This window comes from Electrophorus electricus, chromosome 18, assembly GCF_041902795.1.
Source record: "Electrophorus electricus isolate QZ-2024a chromosome 18, ASM4190279v1, whole genome shotgun sequence".
NCBI classification, from domain to species: domain Eukaryota; kingdom Metazoa; phylum Chordata; class Actinopteri; order Gymnotiformes; family Gymnotidae; genus Electrophorus; species Electrophorus electricus.
The window spans coordinates 14,082,613-14,102,395 of NC_137514.1; the positions used below are offsets into that span (position 1 = coordinate 14,082,613).

General features: G+C 38.7%; 1 protein-coding gene across 1 annotated transcript in view; it reads right to left on the reverse strand.

Moving 5' to 3' along the window:
- Positions 1–276: 276 nt before the first annotated feature.
- Positions 277–19,783, reverse strand: part of elfn1b (extracellular leucine-rich repeat and fibronectin type III domain containing 1b) — a 79,791-nt gene continuing 60,284 nt past the window's right edge. Inside the window, exon 2 of the mRNA XM_027006181.3 lies at positions 277–4,944. Coding sequence (XP_026861982.2) covers positions 2,177–4,612 — 2,436 coding nt within the window. The 5' untranslated portion in view covers positions 4,613–4,944 and the 3' untranslated portion in view covers positions 277–2,176. The remainder of the gene's footprint in view (positions 4,945–19,783) is intronic.

A 19,783-nucleotide genomic window follows, 5' to 3' on the forward strand; every position in this document is an offset into this window, starting at 1 on the left:
TCTAAGTCACACATACAGCATTATCAGGTTTCATTAACAGGTGTTATGGGGGTTAGGTTTATTGTAAAACAATGACATTGAATTTCCACCCACTAGGTGCTTGTAACATCTAAATCATTAGAAACACAAAGACATAAATCTTTTAGGCTCTGTACTGCCAAGTCTTGCACATCAAATGATCAAATGTCTATCTATCTATATATATATATATATATATATATATATATATATATATATATATATATATATATATATATATATATATAACCAATTGATTTTAAAGATTTATTAGGGCTCTGGTTTAATGATGGAAAATTAAATATGAGTGTTACACCTATAAATTTAGAAAATGTAAATGATTTGCCTGCCACCATTGATGCAATGCATTAATAAAGCAATTGCCAATTTATGGCTTTAGCATAATGTTCAGGAGCATTATATATGCAATTTCTTGGGGGGCAAATCTACATTAAGAAGATGCTAATTAACACATGGAGGTGTATTATTTACTGAAATATAACTCTTGGCCCTTGTTTATCTGATTAATCAGCATAATGCTATTTATGTGTTAGTTTTACACATACAAATTAGTATGTTGTTAAATTTGAAATTTTATTTTCACATTGTTTCTGTTTAATATTTTTTTTTCTATGTATGAAATACTAACTCAAAAGCTGCTCTACATTCTGTTTCAACAATCTTATCTTTTCTGTTGATTATGTTGTTTTTTTCCCCATCATCAAACTAGAGCCCTTGGAAACAAATCAAATCCTGTAGAGAACTGTAGTATAGTCAGAGCTGCTATAATGGCAGAGTTCTATAATGACAGTCCCCTCTTTATAGTGAAGTGTTCTTCAGAATTTATAGCACAGTTCCAGTGGTGAAATCTTAATAGTCTATCATTGTTGACTTTGAGAAAAGGTTATTCTGTTAGAAAATTGCAAGGGTCGGCAGTTTAGCGCACGCTGATGGGGAAGAAGTATCTCTGTGAGACATATTTTCATACAGAGCTGATCTATGAAACTGGTCTGGAGGTCAGAGTCATTTAGAGTCTTAATGTGGTAGAGGTGGTCTGACACAACATCCAAACTTTTATCCCTATTACACAGTGAAATGAATTTAAGCTCAGAAACTCACCAAATAACAGAGGCCAAAGACATAAATGGCAAATACAAATTAAAGTGGTTACACAGAGTGTTGGATTAAGTTAGATTACTCTTTATACATTCATTCTCCTATATATGAATTGTGTACACCATTGTGTATGTCAAATAGACAGATTCCATTTGTAAATTGAGTTTCCCCAGCAGTGCTGCTTAACATTGTAAATGTCTTTTTGAAATAAACATTGGGGAAATGTTTAATAGCTTGTTTTGCTTCTCTGTGTATTTCTGTGTAATTGAACAGTGCAGATTGGATCCATAAGGACTTGAGACATTCATTGCAGGTTTGAACATAAACTTTACAAAAGATAACTAAGAAAGCACTAACAGAAACTGTTTTCCAAAAGTCTTTGTTTTAAAAGTCAACACAGATGTGCTTTTGTGGCAAATGTAGAACATTTCTCTATGCAAATTCCCATAAGTAGGTGGAGAACTCTGCAGTATTCCTATTCAACAGTCACTAAAGATGAGGGAAAAAGTATTTTCAAAGTAGCACAGTCTGTTTTGAAATTTTATGTTGTGGCAAAACAGTGTTCGGCAAACATTTTGAGTAAGTCCTTTGCTCCAAGTGCACAACAGTCAATATACTGTCACAGGACACGGCCATGCGATAACCAAAGGTTAATTATAGTAATCAATAAGATTAATCAATCTTAATTATAATACTAATAAGGAACGTTAATGGTTATAATGATAATGGCAATAATAGTAGTAACAATAATGGTAGTAAGAATAATTAATACAATAATATCCTAATGTTACTTTTGATATATAAAAATGTCTTGATTTGAGGTTAATACTGTTAAAAGTTATCTATCATTTGGCACATACACTCACTGCGAGATCTACTGTATTTTTATTCTCAAATGGTGAAAAAGTGTAATGAATTTAGAATTATATCTAAGCTATAACTCTAAAAATGACTCATTTTTATTCAATTATCAAGACTGGTTTTTTGGTCCAGAGAAGTGATTGACCACATTCAACTGACCACACTTGAAGTTACTACAAAATCATAATTTCTGCTGAGCAGAAACACCCTTCCAGTAGTCGAGGATATCATGTAAGTCCTCATCTTTGGCAAACTGTACTTTTCTCCGTAATGCGTGCCCCGCAGCCATGTACTCTTCTTCGTCTCTGTGACGTTTGCGGTGGAGTTTGAATCGTTCCCATAGGCTAAGGGACGGCCGGCAGCTGTACTCAGGGCTAGAGTAACCACTGAGGTTGTGGTATTGCGGTGAGAGCTGGGCGTAAGAGAGCTCACGTGGCCGTGAGCGTGTCAGAGGCTCCAAGATAGATGACTTTCGACTCCCTGGAACTTCCAGTGGGTCCTCTACCTGGTGAGGTCCGGGATACGAGTGCCTGTGCTCACTGTACTGTCGTATCCGCTCTGCCTCTGCCCTAAGTATTGCAGCAGCAGGGGTGACCGTTAGGATTCCTGACTCATCCAAAGATGCTTTCTCAATGTATTTGGACTCTGACCGATAGGCTCCTTCAGAGCGGAAAGATCGAGGGCTACGCATTGACCCACTTGATGATGAGCTGGCACGCTTAGATGGTGCTTCCATACTGTGGTGCCTCTGAAGTGGGTGGTGGTAGACCCCTTTGTACACAGGTGATAGAAGACCTGACTTGCCTGGTGGGTGCTCTGATATAAGAACCAGCTGTGGCTCAGCTGTGGATACAGCACCAGATTTCACAGCCTGGAACGATGCTGATTCAGATTTGAGTGCATCAATGCAATTGTTTATAATCTGATTCACTTTGTCTACTTCCTTGGCAATTGTTGATATCTCGGCCACAGAGCCTTGGCTGTTCTCAGATGGGGGGACACCACACTCCATTCGCTCGGGCTGCTCAGACCTTACTTCCATGTAGTTTCCTTTTGTTGTTTTTGGTGTTCCCGACATCTCCTGCACTTTATACTGGTCTGTTTCACTGGCAGATGGTAAATATGGCATCCTCTGAATGCTCTCTCCAGTGGACATCATTTGCTTCTGTGGTAGCTGTGAGATAGTCCCACTTTCCAGTTCACCCCCATATTTCATCTCAATCAAATTCCTTTTCATCTTCTCAAGTTTCTTGCTCTTTGGCTCTTCTTGGTACTTGCGTTTCCTCAGGCAGTGACACACCACACCCAGTACAATGACCATTCCAAAGAAGGAGCCCAGTATGGTCATGATATAGTGAGTAGCTGTAGGGTCATTTGGTACACGTTCTCGCATGGTTCTAGGTCCAGTGGAGATGATCAGGCAGGTATGGTTGAACCTTAAGGAGTTGCGTATGGATACTACACAGTATGTGTAGTCTGTATGAGATTTAAGGTTCGGCAAATCAATTTCCTCCCTTTGGCTTTTGAGGTTTTGTATATCTGTGAAGAAGCTGTTATTGTAAAGGACAAGGATGTACATTTTGCGGAAAGGGTTTGGAATATGGACTGTGATAACTGCACTTGTGTGAGTCACCTCTTTAAGTTTTATGATTGGACGAGCATCTGGGTCAAAATATGTTGGGCTAATACTGATGGGCTCATCGGGAGGTGTTCCTGAAGGGCAGTCATCAAATCCACAGGGGCTCAGATCTGGCAGGATTGTGGGTGTGCCCCCATCTGAAGATCCAAGAAGATATGGAGTTACATTGTAATCTGTGCAGACAGTAGAAAGGGCATGGAAAGCATTCCGGAATTTTGGCATCCTTGGATTCTGGCTTAGGAGGCTATAACCAGAAAAGTCACCTGGTGTATCACATACCATCCTCTCACTTGTCCTATTAGGGAATGTTGCTAACCAGCGTAGGAATCCCAGTAGCTCACAGGAGCAACTAAATGGGTTTGAGTAGAGCTCACAAGTTGTTAGTTTTGACAGACCACGGAATGTGCTTCCATCCAACTGCTGAATCCTGTTCATGGATAGGTCAATATTCTCAATGGCAGGGCATTCCCAGAAGGCATTCGGTGACACAGTCTCAATCAGATTAGCCTGAAGGTATAGGTACTGCAGCCGGCCCAAGCCTCTCAGCATTCCTTCAGTCAAGTTCCTTAGTTTGTTAAAGCCAATCTGCAATACTTGTAGATTGAACTGAGCAGAGAAAGCCCCATCCTCTATATAGGAGATATCATTCTTAGTCAAGTTCAGGTAGGTGAGGTTACTGAAACGACTTAGAGCAGAAAAATGGATGCTCCGAATCTTGTTTTCATTGAGCCGCAGGTCAACGATGGTACTGTTGATATGTAATGGGATAGCTTCATAAGGTGGTTGGTTCTGGCTACAGATTGCCAGCCACACAAAACCTTTTTCCCCTTCGATCAACCAACAGTCAGCCTGGGTAACAGGCACCTGCCAAAATGAAAAAAATAGGACAGCCATGGCCCACCAGAATAAGGCACTGGTCACCATCCCTCCCCCCTTTCCACTTGAATAAGTTGAACTGGATGTCTGTGATTCACACATGACTCTTCCACTAAGGTACAATTTTAAATGGTGTCCCACAGGAAGTAAAAACAAGGCTCTAACTGGTTTTGGATATGATGTGGAATTTATAGACAAGTGTATCTATAGAGACAGATTAGTGATCGTAGCTTGTTGGTGTTGCTCAGGAATCGTTGGATTTGGTGTCAATAGTCAATGGTCTTTTCACTCAGGGAAAGGAAATCCAATTATGCTCTGAGTTTTGGCTGTGTGAAACTTCTGGTCAGATTGTATGTCCACGCTCCATGTAGTGGCCCCTAAAGAGCTGGTGGTGGATGTTTTGTGCATAGGCCTCATTTCTGACCTTTTGAACCCTGAAAAAAGAAAAATGAGAATAAATGAGTCTGCCATAACAATAATAATATGACATAATAATATATCAATACATAATAATATATATATATTTTTTTCCATATAAATGTAAGATAGAACTAATTTAAGACAAATGGCATAGAAGACTTTGCTCTTAAATCTTGCTGTTGTATAAGCTCTTTTTAAAATCAGTAAATGAAAACAAACTCTCAAATTCACAAGTAATTTTATTTAATTAATAAAATGTTACCCACATCAAAAAGGGCTGGAGAGGAGCGATCAAGGTTAGATGCTCAACTGAATAAGTGAACATAATCTCACCTTGTTCTATTATATATATATATATTCTATTATATATATATATATATATATATATATATATATATATATATATATATATATATATATATATATATATATATATATATATATAATAGAACAAGGTGAGATTATGTTCCCTTATTCATATATATATATATATATATATATATATATATATACTGGAACAAATACATGACACTCATGGACAAGAGTAGAGAAGAGGGAGCTGTTGGACTGCCACTAAACAAGCAAGCCCAGTGTGAGGGGGTATATGCAGAGGATGTGGGAACTATGGGAGCTTGAAAACCCAACATCCAGACTAACACCTAAACAACTAGTAGCTCAGTGTTCTAACGGCCGCAAGTGGCAACTGCTATCACAACTACAGAACAACACAACCCAGATGCTCTGGAAAGGGGGAACCAGGACAACATGTCAAAAGAGACATATCATTATCATCTCCACACCCTGAAATTGGGAACCAAGATGCAATATGTCCATTGTAGTGAAGATAGATAATATAATCTCCAAATTGTGATCTGTGCTCCTGTTATTTTATAAGTACCTGTTGTGACATTATTCTGTTCATTTCTTGTCCCTCATTAATTTGTGTTATTCACTCATATTACCTCACCTGTATGTTGCCTACCTCATGCATATTGTAAACAACTCACAAAATTGTTACTCACTTCTAGTTGTGTTTACCAGAAATCATATATGAACCAATTAGACAGTATATTAAAGTTAGTAGTTTTTAACAGGTATAAACCAGGAAAGTAATTAAATTGATTAATCAATTGCTCTACCCTCATTCTAAACCCAGGAGGTGATTTCCTTTATTATTATTTTTTAAATTCCTTTATTACTTTATTTCTTTATTTTCTTTATATTGATTCAATGTGGATCCCATGTATTCCTGTGTTCCTATATCTCTTAAATTCTTTTCTCCCAAATCGTGAACAGAGGTTATTAAATATACACAACCTAGGCAGTCCTTGTTCCTTCCAAGATATAACTGACAAATTTGACCCCCTCAGGGGTGTAGAGTGGAGTCTGTCCATTTGAGCTGTCTAGTCGGGTCCAGGTGCAAACTGCGACTGAAACAAAGGGCAGGGGGGCAATCCCTCCCCCCCACTGAACTTTGTCTGAGACAGATTTTTTCGTTTCTTAAATAAGTAAATAACCTCTCGTTAAGCAGCTAGAAATACTAGGTTGCCTTAGTTTAGCATGTTTTTATTTGATGTCCTTGTTTCTTTTGTTATTATCTTACTAATTTCCTTTTGTTTAGTGTGTATTAATTGGAATTGTCCTATCACGACTCATATTGAACAGACTCATCTGGTCAAGACCAGAATACACTGCCAGTAAAGAACCCACTATAATTTCGGAAGAGGTCTGCCCGCGAAGCCCTATGTGACTTTCACTACAGCCAGATCGGAAGGTCCAATTCCTTGATCTAAGAACATTGGTCTCCTCAACATCACTGGATGCCAACGACTACAAGGAACAAGGAACTTTTTATGAGTCATCGGACAATTTCACAGAAAGGACACTAATCTCACCACCATTCGGGCAGTTGGATGAAAGATCTTAACATCTGGCATGCTGACAAAGTCAAATGGACGCTCCCTCGCACTTTCAGTGCTGTCCGGACAATCCAGTGGAACAGACTTATGCATCTCTAGACTGTACGACAGGGTTGAACACCACCGAGTCGACATTTCCCTCATATGTTACCAGTTGTTATCAATATTAGCTTTAGTGTTTATTAATGAAATTAGATGAATTAACTCTTTCCCATCACCTGTGACACAGCCTCATAAATCCTAATTAGTTCCCCACTTCACTGTTAGCAACGGCTTTCTCTCCTGATCCTCCTATTAGACTGTAGATATACTTTTATTACAAATAAAATATCAATATTTTGTTGATTAATAAGTTTTCTTTGTTGGTCTTGACTGATAAGTAGAATACTTATTTGATTACTCCCATAGTTTGCACCAACCAATCTATTGGCTTTGTTTCTCTAATATTTTTTATTGTTAGCTTAGCTAACTACCTGTTTCCACTACGAATTATTTGTGTAAAATTAACATGTTAGGCTTGTTATTATAATGAGTCTAGTGAACTATATACTCCTGGTCATTAGTAGAATCTTAGTCAATGATTGGTGTGCATGTATATCTTATCTCTGCTTATCTCTGGTGGATGGTGCCCTGACCTGCGTGCTGTCCTCTCTCTCTTCCTGAACTCAATTCAATCCCCGCAGAGGGCTGAAATTTCCAGTTGAGCATACGCTGTGTGCAATTGGCTGCCACTTCTCACTGGCATGTGACTGGATGTAAAAGCTGTGTGCATTAATTGTAAAGTGACCTTGGGTTTCTTAAAAGGTACTATATACATAACTTCATTCATTCACACACACCTCCCTACCGCAACACATATGTAGACTCACCAAAGAGTGCTACATACACAAAATTTCGACAGAATTGTTCTACTTACCTGACAACCTATTATATGAGGGTGTAACAGAAATCTTTTTTAAGATTAGATTGCTTTACATCCTGTGAGAGAACCCATTTTGTGAACAGCATTAATACATTCTCTAGTGTGACAGTCTCACAAGAAAATGCTTTCTGCACATATTCCCTCAATGTGTAAATAGCAAATAACACAATTTTCCTCCTTGTGTAAACCTGGAGGTTGTATTTAGATAAACATTCATGGAACACAGATTCTGCTTAGAATGACCTAAAACACTTGAGCACAGGTCTCGGTGCAAATCCTTGATGTTTCCTGTTATTTAAAAATTTTAAAAGCTATTTTAAAATAACATGGTTCCTTACTGTGAATCACTTTGCAGGGTTTGGGAGTGTCACTGACACTGTGCAGAGGGACAAAACAATTCACTTGCAAAACAGTGCATTTGTAGCATTTCTGTTGTTCTCTCCAAGAAAGCTCAGTGCAGATTCGCTAAGACATGTACGTTGCACACACAGTGCAAATTAAGTTTTAGGGAAGAACAGATGTGGAGTTACCAAGACGTTTCTGGCCCATAAGATGCATTTGATGTTAGCATTGCGGCTGAAGATTGTTTTTTGGCAAGTCAAAAAGCGAGGAGAGGTTTAGGAACCAAACCTATCTTTTTCTAGCTATCTACCAAAATGTCTTTTTGGAAAGCACACAATTTTTAAAGATTTTATTGCATTGTGTATTTGCATTTTTTTGCTTTCTATTATTGTTTCTTTATGTATTATATAGTTTTGTTACATGCAGATAAACCAGATCAACAGCTCTTAGTTTCTTGTGTGGCCTACGACATTTGCACTGTGCTGTAAACCTTGGGCTTCTGAATGGCAGTGCTGCCTAAGAGGACCTCTTGGACATTTGCCAGCTCATGTATGCAGACCTGTGCGGTCAGCTTGATCCACCAAGCTCCACGTCCAGCTGGCCTACGACGATGCGGCATCTGGCTTTACATGGCTTCACACGCTTCACTTGCTCACTGTCAGTCTCTCAAGGGGTGGATGGCACAACAGAAAAAGGGCTTCAGACAGTAGGTGGGAACTTGCAACAACTGAAAATGAAGAGATAATGGTGTAAAAATAAAATGTATATCTGTTTCAGGTAAAACTTCATATCTCTATAACTGGCGAACATGTTTATTGAGTCTCAGTGCCACATGTAGCCATGACAACATGCCTCAGTCTACTCTCTTCCTGCAAGCAGATATTCACTTATAATCTCCAGTGCACTTTTCAACTGTCAGGAGCTTCTGAATGACATTGACCATTGTGTTAGCTGAGTACAATATGTCACTTTTTCAGGTCAAAAATGCCCATTAAAACAGAGAGAGCTATGGAGACAACTATCACTGACATTTGAGTCAAAATGTTCATTCTAATCTAATCTAATGGAATGGATTTAATATCAAGAATGCAACTATTGATAGTTGAAAATGATTTATTTTAACATACTGATTGAGGGTAACTATGCAACCAGTGAAGCATTGTGCCAGAACACCTTGAGGTTTGTTCTTCAGTCTGTGTTGTCAGTGATTTTTGTTTTGGTTCCTAGTAGTGTTACAGCAGTTTGTTTGTATTATCATATTTATGCATATATGCATTTGTGTATACATACGTGCATGTTTGTATATATATATATGTATATGTATGAGATTGTGTAATGTCCATTGTGGAGTGTGGGGGTGTTTAGTGACACATAATTAGACTGCATTGCCTAACCTAGCAAACAAGCGCACACTCACATACGCACGCACACACGCATGCACACACACACACGCATGCACACACACACACACACACACACTCACACACACACACACACACACACACACACACACACACACACACATGCAATAAATCTGTGCCTAGCAAGCTTCAGAAATGCCCTGGGGAATATGTCCTTTAGTGCCAATCCATCTCCCTCACTCGTCATTTGATTAAGAGAGAGAGCAAGAAGAATAATCCTAATAATATCCGTCACATGATGTACCACAGATTCTAGAGGACTGGTGAAATATCTGAAAGGCAGAAATGGTTCAGAGGGACCTCCTAGTCCATAGAGACAGTCTCCATGGTGACTGTGATGCTAGCAATGGGCTGTACTAGCCAGAGGAGCCTTTGATTCACACATTTAATTATTTAGATTGTCTACATTACAAACATCCCATTCGACTCACAATGCAAATATAGATTCCATAATTAGTAATGTGAAGGAACTGGACACACACCCCAGTGATACAATGGATCCCAAATGGCCAACAAACCTTTTCTGATTTACATGTTAAAGCACATCTCTGACTGAATAATAAAAACAGAATGAGAATACCCTTTTAATGTTCCTACTAGTCACTTGCAGTGTGGTGAAACATAGTTAAAAGTAAGTATGTGAGTACAGACCACAGACATGCCACACAAGCTGCATTAGTTTTCACAAGCTACTCCTACAGAATTTATTATTTACAGAGAAAATTATGCTTACTTATTTATTACTTAAGTAGTTTGGCTTGAAGATGAATTGCTGGCTACAAATCAACAGTATAGAATTTCACCCTCTGAGTAATTACATGAACTTCTGTTTTTCTATTTTGTAATTTTTCCTGTGTAATTTTAAAAACATTTTGACATTGCACTGTGTTTTGTTTCCCCTCATTTTTTATTTTTGGTTGAGTCTAAAAATTATTTGGTTGCTTATTGCTTACACACAATCACAAAGAATAATAGTGATCTACTGTCATCACCATTTCATCTGAGGTGCTTTTCAAAACTTTAAACTGGAAGACTGACTGGCCAACTCTCCAAATGCCTTCATCCCCTGTTTTTGAATTTGGTTGTCATTGCAATGAGTTTGGGGTGATTAATTTTGTGCATATTGAAGTTCCACCGGATGAGTTTGGAGGCTATTTGTAAACAAGTCAATTTCTCTGGTATTTCAGAATCATAGCTTAGCTCTCGTCATTTATTATTTCACAATCTGGCTGACAGACTGTGAGCAAATCAGTGCATTTCAGTTGCTAGTGGCTTCTTTACCTGGTCTGTCATAGATTGTTAGTAATACGTATATTTCTTCAAGTTGGAATGGAACACCTTGACATAAGCAAAGCAGTTGGTACTGAACAATCATGTTTGTAAGATGCTTTCTACTCCTGTAGCTACTCTACCTAGTAGTGCAGGTAGAGAAAACTGCTGGCACCACTTAGGATATGGGTTCAATTCTCACATGCGCCTTGTAACATATGCTGATAAATATATGTGAAATGCCCTAGAAAACAGCATTTGCAAAATGCTGAAAATGTACAGTAAAATGTCATGCTTGTGCTCTTACTGAAAGTTTCTAACTTTCAGACCACTATGGAAGTTTTGCATCAGTTTTCCACACCTTCTCCAATAGCTGAAGCCTAGTATAGACGGAGGGGATTCTCACTTCACTTACTGCATACCAGGCATTGTCTAACTTTCATACTGCTCTAATTTACTGTTTTTCTCCTGTGGGATGCTGCAGATGACATAATTTTCTTTCCATTTTAGTATTCACTTGGGCCTCTAAGAAAGTATTACCAGGCTAACTTTCTGTATGACTACAAGGTACACAAGGTCCGTGTCATGTTTTTGAACATTTGCACTTTCTTTGATTACTTATAAACACCTCCAAACCCCTCCAACTCAAGCCAGTTCCAGCACATGCATCTTATAACTCAGCAACATTGCATACGCAGGCAACATTGCAGGTAACTGTGTCCTGTATGTCTCTAATATATATGTAGATTGTCCATATAAAATTCAGCTACCTTTGATTCTTAAGGTATTCTACATTTTAAGTGGATTTAAGTGCACATTTATAGTAATATTTAGGTTGTAGAAGAATGAGAAGCATAAGATTTCAAGTACACATTTATATAACATCACCTGTGTTTGTCACCCATCATAACATGTCACTGTTTGTTACCACACCATGTTCATATGAGTGTGGGCATGTCATCATGTGCTGTCAGAGTGATCACACAGCATTTTAAATAGGTGATACTGACCTAAAGAAAGTGGGTCAGGCCTGTTTCTTGCCAACCTTGCATAAGCTTTATGAATTTACACATCTTCACACACTTTTGATATTTTTTTAACCTGTCAACCACTGGTGCTAGCTGATCATGAAAGAAATGTGCTTTCACCACATTCAGAGTCGACAGAACTTCAACGTCTAGCAAGAGCCCTGAGGCTGGATTGTTATATTTATATATGAAGGACTGTAATTGTTGGCCATTGGTCTGCGACACCTCTGTACAGAGTGCTAATAACATTCTGTGAAGTCTGTGACCTAATCATGCTTATAAACATCTCCTAAAGGTTTACAATATATCTATAATGTAGTGTATATACCAGCTGTTTCCTTAAAATAGTGGTGTAAGTAAATGCATCAAAGCCAAGAAAATGAAATACTCTAATTTGTCGTCTGCAAAACTGTCTTCTTGGAGAACTACAGTGAGCCAAATATGCATCACTCTTGTTTATAGCTATAAGTTCTATAAGAAAAATCTGTTATGTAGAGACATATACATTTCAAAGGTGTGTCCATGCAGTCCTATGAAAAGTAGTATTTCCTGTAGCTTTGGTCTTGGGTTTGGAAATCAACACAGACTTACCTATTTTAGAATTAAGTTGGTTTTACTGCTTTCAAATAAAGATGATTATGGCTTATCTGGTGAAAATTACAACATGGAAACCATATAGGTAATTTGCTCACAGTAATATATTGATTGACTAAAGCTGATTCAAATATTTTCACATGATTAAAATATTTGCACATGAGCCAGAGATTAATAATGCAAAACTAATTCCTTAATAGCCTCTGTATTTTATAACCCCCCCCCCCCCCCCCCACACACACACACACATATCACACTAATAATGCTTAGCAGGTAGAAAAAATATATTTTCACAGAAATTTATAGTAGGTTATTTTATAGGTTAATAAAAGATGAAATCATACATCATGTTATGCTTTTTTTGTGAAATTATGTTGCAACGATATAATTAGCTGCAAATTCATAAAGGACTGATTCATTATACAAGACTGAAATGCAGTGCATCAATTATGTAAACACAAAAACAACCAACCAACAAACACCCAAAAACAAAATCGCACATTTACCTTTAAATACCAACAGAGGCCAGAGAAACATAGTATTATGTTCAATTTCAGCACTTGTTTTCAAAAAAGGCAATGGGTCCACATTTTGTATGAAACTTGTAGTGTGTATATACTTAAGCTCTTATAGATGCATATCCAGCATGCAGGAATCCTTCGCTTGCCCTTTGACCTGGCTCTTTGATGCTTCATGAGGAGTCCCTTCACAGAAATGTTGTATATTCCCTTCAAGCATACAGTGAAAGGATCATTATTTCTCTCCAGGCTCTGCATAATACCTCCACTGACCCAAAAAAGTCACCGCTCAATCTCCTGTTGCCGTGTGGGACCTCCAGACCTAACGCTTAACGTCTATGAGGTGGACTCAGAATTTTCATATGAAGAGCATGCAAGAAATTGCACCCTGCAGCAACAAATGTATGAGTTGTCTATGGATATTTTCAGTTTTAATTTGTTCTTGGATATTATTTCATTGGTCAGTCAGAATGTTGTAGCATAAGGACTTTTATTATGAAACAATTTAAGGCAAACTATTTTAGATGTGTGCCATACATTTATGTGATGCTTTTATCCAAAGCGACTTAAAATCATGACTTAATACACCTTCAGCAATTGAGTGCCTTTTTTAAGGGCCCAACAGTGGCAATCTGATGGTAGTGGGGCTTGAAATGGCAACCTTCTGATTATTAGTCAAGTCCCTTAACCACTGAGCTACGACTGCTTGTATTTATAACGCTTTAATTCTCATAATGCTGTGTAAATTACAAATGCAAAGTTCCTAAATACTGTGTTAATATTGCATGATATTCAGATTTTCTCCTAATTTTTTCTCACTTTCTTTCACACTGTTTCCAACTTGCCCCAACCATGCTTTAAATTAACTGGAATTTATTAGTCTCAGAAACATCTGTGTGTGAATGTGTGTGCATTTTTGTATGTGTGCGCATGCATGTGTGTCTATGTTCTTGCTTGTGAGTGTGGGTATGCAAGCCAGTCCACTGAGATATTATGTGTATGTGTTATCTCTGGGAAGGAAATGATAAAGCGATACAGTGAATAATCATGTGTGTGTGTGTGTGTGTGTGTGTGTGTGTGCTTGGTAATGCTGAGGCATATTTTGCTGTCAGATATGAGAGCTTGCAGTAATTTTTGAATTTGCATAAGCTTAGCCCATGCTTAAGAGCTGACTGCTTCTTTTAGATACTGAACTGGCTGCTTGTTTGGCTTCTCATCTCCACAAAATCATTTTCACTTCACTAGTCAAAATATTACATGGATTCAGTGTTTAAAGGGGGCACTGTTAGAGAGGTCATTAAATGTTTATATACAAATGAATGCTGTCCTTCGTACTGAAGCGGGTCATACCATAACTTCATGTTGTCTTCTTTTTCCTCCCATTTAGCTACAGCTTTCGAATAAAATCTGGTTTTCATTATGCTGAAATCATCACATCTCACAACACTGTGATCCACTGAAATAGCTTACATGGTGCATAATCCTCTGGACATGCCCCCGCAGCTCTGCCAGAGCCTGCTCACCAGCCGGACGGCCTGGAGCACAAAAGACCGGCTACGCAACACAATAGTCAAGAAAACTGAATAAATCTAACAGTATAATCAGACCAAGACTTGCAACATGACATGGCTGAACTGTGGTATACTGACAAATACAGAATCGTGGCTTCGTGTGCCCAGTTCTTCTGTAGCACTGGATGTGTTCACCACACTAAGGGTGAACAGAAATTCAGTGTCTAGCTGGAGTGCAGAGGCTGGACTGTGCACTTATATTCGTATATGAAGGTGTGGCTGCTGGCTTACATTGCTGAAGACGTTTTATAGCAGCTGTATCAAGTGCCTAGTGGCCAGCATAATTCACTCCCTGACAACTCTTACCATCATAGGTGATTTTAGGGATATTTTTCCAGCATGTCTCATGATTTAAAAAAAAGACATCATCGATGATATTTGCAGCATATAGTGTCTGGGACGCCCTGAAAGCTATCGCAGAAACCAGCCTCTGACATTTGTATCCTGCTACCATGCAAGGTCAAGGCAACACCACTGTAAAAAAAAAAGCAGATTTGTACCTTTGGGTGCTTGGTGCTGAAATTGTACTTTAGGATGGCTTTAAAAGACCTTGGTGGAATGTGTTCAGGAGAGATGCTACTCAGGACTGAATTATCAACACTGAGGTTTGTTCACATGTGTCTATATCATCCAACATGATAATGCCATCAGAATAAGTGGCATGGCTTGTCTCTGTGTGTCATGGACATCCTCATCTCAGTCATAATGACCCAATACAGCCTATGCTCTTGTAGCATCCAGGTTATAGCAAACTACACAGCCAGGACAAGCCGGTGTTAGTGAAGCCTCCCTTCTAGAAGCACTGAACTAGTGTTTCTTCTTCCATTCCTCATGACCCACCAAAAGGTCCACTTTTTTGATTTAACCAAGCTCCCAGTACTCCATGTACCAGGGGATAGTTGGAATAGATCAAAAATCTGGATCCTGTCCCTACTTGGCTAGAGGATATATGGTGGGTCCTGACAAGTCGGTTGAGAAATATTGTAGTGAACAGCCTCTCCACAAGATTGGTGGATGGCAAGAGTGAGGCACCATAAAAAGAAACATGTTTCCAGCAGGTGTCATTCCTGTCCACACGAGTGACACGAGAACCAAAGACTCAGCACTCACAAAGCTGCTGGAAAGGATGGCTGAACTGACCGTGCTCTTCAGCGACCCACCTACAAGTCATCATGGGTCCTTACTGACATCTTCATTTCCCTGTCACAGTCTGCAATCCCAACATGGTAATGGCTAGTAACATGGGCACTGCCCCTAAGCCCAATTTTTTTACCCACCCCTTCACAATGTATTTTGCACCAGACTCTCAGAAGGACCATCAGCCTTTCGTTATGAAGTGATAAGGAGGTGATTATTGTCCACATCTCTTGCAACCTGGTGAAACTGTTTCATTCATTTAGTACATATGTGCTTTAGGGATATAAAAATACATTTCTGTTTATTGTCAGTAACATGTTGGAGTGAGATGCGTGGGAACTGCGCTTGCAGCTACAGTGTGTATTGAAACATACCGCAGCAAAGTGTGTCCTTCAAACACCCAATTTCACTCACTTTTTTTGCCATAAATACACCTTTTCATTCACCCTGACGCAGTCTCTTTATCTCACAGATGATGCGTGTGGGTGTGTAAGAGGGTTTGCTCACTTAACCACCCAGCTGCACTGTGTGCAATTAGGTTTCTTTTTTGATGAAATCCATGTTCAGTCCTTAATGTTCACTCAAAGCTTAAATCTGCTGCTTAAATGGACTTGTAATAACTGTCTCTCTCTCCTCCTCTTTTGCAAATTAAAATGTGAGTCAGAGGTTAAAGGAGTAAGATCTGTTAGATAAAGAAGCAGAAAAACTATGAGTTGAAGGGAATTAAATATACCAAAACCAAGTAGTTTCAAGGTAGTTGTTCACATTTGCTTTGCAGCATTTTGAGACTACAGATATTAAATGACTTTGGCTTCTATATGAGACCTAAGACACATGCACGTAGTGAACTAGATCCTAAAATTCATTTTAGGGATTTGATGCCAATTTTCCAAAAGCCGAGGGCACAATTTAGCAAACCATGGCCGCAAGTTAATTAAAGGGGCTGGCTTGAAGTATGTATGTGTGCAGTGTTGCGGAAGTCTTTCCAATTCACAATTTCTGTGTGAAAGCTTGTAGAAGACTGCACCTGACACTCAAAATATACCACATGTTTTATGGTGTGGAAATATATTGTTGCACAATATATTTGAGTATATTTTGAAAGAGTACACCCTGTGATGAGCAAGACACACCAGTGGATTTCTAATAAGCGAAATAAGAAAGCTTTTTTTTTTCACTCTCACCACCCTTAAACATACTGTACATGTTTGGTTTTTTTTGTTTGTTTTTTACAGTACTGTTATAACTACTAATGTAATTACCCAGGGGGTCAGGGTTCAGGAGGTGTAAGTGCTGTGTGGTACTGTAATAAATTCGTTTTGTTTTAAATGAAAATCACTGGTGATCAAAGCCATGAAATGCCCAGCAGAGGAAAAAGAAATCTGGCTAAGGTTCCATTAGCCATGTTGAGGGGGGATTATCTGTCTGAATGAATTCAAAACCTCTACAAATCCTATTAGCTCTATATTTGGTCTGCAAGGACCCACAGAGTTTCAGCTTAACCTTAAGACTGACTGATGCACAATTGGGCAATTTTTCATCAGTCACTCAGAACATACTTTCTCACTGATTGTTGCCACAGTCTAAGTTCCACATAAATCTATTGCTTTGTTAATTGTTACTCTCTTGCATCATTTACGAGTCTCTTACTCAGCTGAAGGGAAAACACTATACGATGGTAACAAACTTTTTGTTACTAACTTTTCATTTATTGGAATGCACAAGCAAGTGTGAAACCACAAACAACCCTTCTTATCTTCAAAAAGGTTTTAATAGTGATCACTGGCCTGTCTCAAGGATATTTCCTCTATAAGCCGATATCATGAGCAACACTGTTCAGTTGGCAAGCTTGGTACTGTTCGGTGCTGTTAAACTGGCAGACTAAAGACCAGCCTTGGGTGAACCGCCAAATTCAGAACCATAACATTTCAATTAACCATCAACTGGATATCTTATATGTGTTCATTAATTTGAATAGCTTCAAAAAAGCCTGATGGAGGCAGCAATTTGCTAAAGCTTTACTTCATGTTAAAAAAGAAAATCTCTTTGCTACTGCAATTCAGGCTCTAACTGGCAGTAAACTATCATTTATACTGTCTGAAATCTCATTAGAAAAGTGTAGGTGTGAATAACTAGCATGAAGTTACGGTCCTGCTCTGATACAACATAAAACCCCTGAAACAAATTAAACTCATTTACCAAAGTAATTAGCCATGGTACTATCAGACAGCCCATGGGCTGTCTATTGAAAATTGCAATAATCACCATGTTATTTGCAAGCACAGTGCATTGTTTATATCATCTATGGGAAATGGCCAAAGGTCAGGGGAAGTCGCTTCTCACACGCAGTTGCACCCACTACGGCAGAAGTCAGTAGCATATCGCTTCTTGTGTTGGACATGCTGGTGAAAATTGGAATGAAAACACTTCCTCCAAGTTGCACCCTGTTGGGAGCTGGCATGCTGGTTAGGCTTTTCCAGCTGACCCAGCTTGTGTCGTGAAAGCTTGCCTTGGGAAGCACTGATAAATCCGTACCTGTGTCGACTATGACTGTTAGGCATAACCATCATAATTTTTGGCTCCACGCTTTACCGGCTGTCGAAGTGTCAAACTATAGGCCTACCCTAGGGCATATTACATATTCCTAGTCATGCCATTTCAATCAAACCACACAGAATAAAACCACTCAGTGACCTACATTCGAGGCTCAAGTGGACGCAAAGTCACATACACAAGAGATACATTATTTAGAGGGACTATATGACTGTCCAGGTGTCACCATCACCAAGTTGCTCTGTATATTCTGTTGTCACCTCAAAGCAGAAGCAAAATGTTTCCTAATAAAAATAGCTGGAAATATGGTTTTCCACCTTAAAATGCTTTGCTATCAGGTTTGAAAAAAATAAAATCTTTTAAGCAAGTATTCCGGTTTAAATGGCCTAAGGACAAAATGGGAGAATGTTCGAGAGTAATAAGGGAGAACTGAATAAACCTTGCGAGGGAAAGGTAGTGTTTCACTCTCTTTTCCTCTTTCCTTCTCTCTCTCTCTTACTCTCTCTTTCTCCTTCTCTAACTCACTCAACACTGCAAATTGAATGTACCGGTCAGACAGAAAAGGAATGGAGAAATGGTTGGTTGGCAGGGGGTGGGGGAGGGTTCTGAGATGGAGGAGAGAAGGGTGGATAAAGACATGCATTAGTCAGAGAATGAGAGTGAGAGAGGGAGAATGAATCTCAATCTAACTTTATTCTGATGGGACCAAGCAAAGGGCAGGCCAGCAAGGTCATTTGAACTGCGGTGACGTAGCAGCTTTGCCTGCCCAGCTGTCTCGTCTTTCTCTGTCATCTCTTCCCTTCGTAGCCTTAAAAGCATCTTTTTTCCTTGCCTGCACTTTACTTGCTCTATAGCTGTACCAAATATGCTGCCATATTTTATTTGACTGTCAATTGTTAGTTTGATTCCTCTCTGCAGGTACCGTTATTGTACTTTAACATCAGTTAACTGACTATTCTGAAATCCTGTACCTCATCTAGTTTCAATCAACCTTTACTGGCCTCAGAAGTGACCTGGTTTTAATTGAAGGGCAGGTGTTCCCTTTTAATATACTAATATGCTTTCAATATATACTTATACAGTAAATGCACTTGAATACATTCTTTTGCAAATGCAGCAAATCTGCTATTATAGAAAGAGTATGTATCTTGAAAATAAAAAGCTAACATTGCTCAATTAATTTTTGAATACATAGAATTGACCAAAACAAACTGTTAGGCTGAAGGTAAAGCTATAGGAAAAAAAAAATGTTTTAGACGGGTTTAGGCCGTCAAAACAAGTTCAGGACAGGCACTATCTGAATATTTATCTGGATCACAGTATCTGGCTGTTTAGTTAACTAGAGCTAGAGAGGTGGACACTCGCATCTTCTTGTCCTCCTGTTCTTGTTTTGTGATGTGTGATTCCTAAAGGACCTGCAGTTTGGCCAAAGATACCAAAGTGCTACTGAATGTTGAAATTGTAGTGAGTGGCCAGGACCTTTAACAGAGAGGAATGGAAAATCCTGCATTCTTGCAGTATATTTATAATAGATGAGATATGATTTGAAAATGGCTAGCTATAACACTTCCAGGGGTGG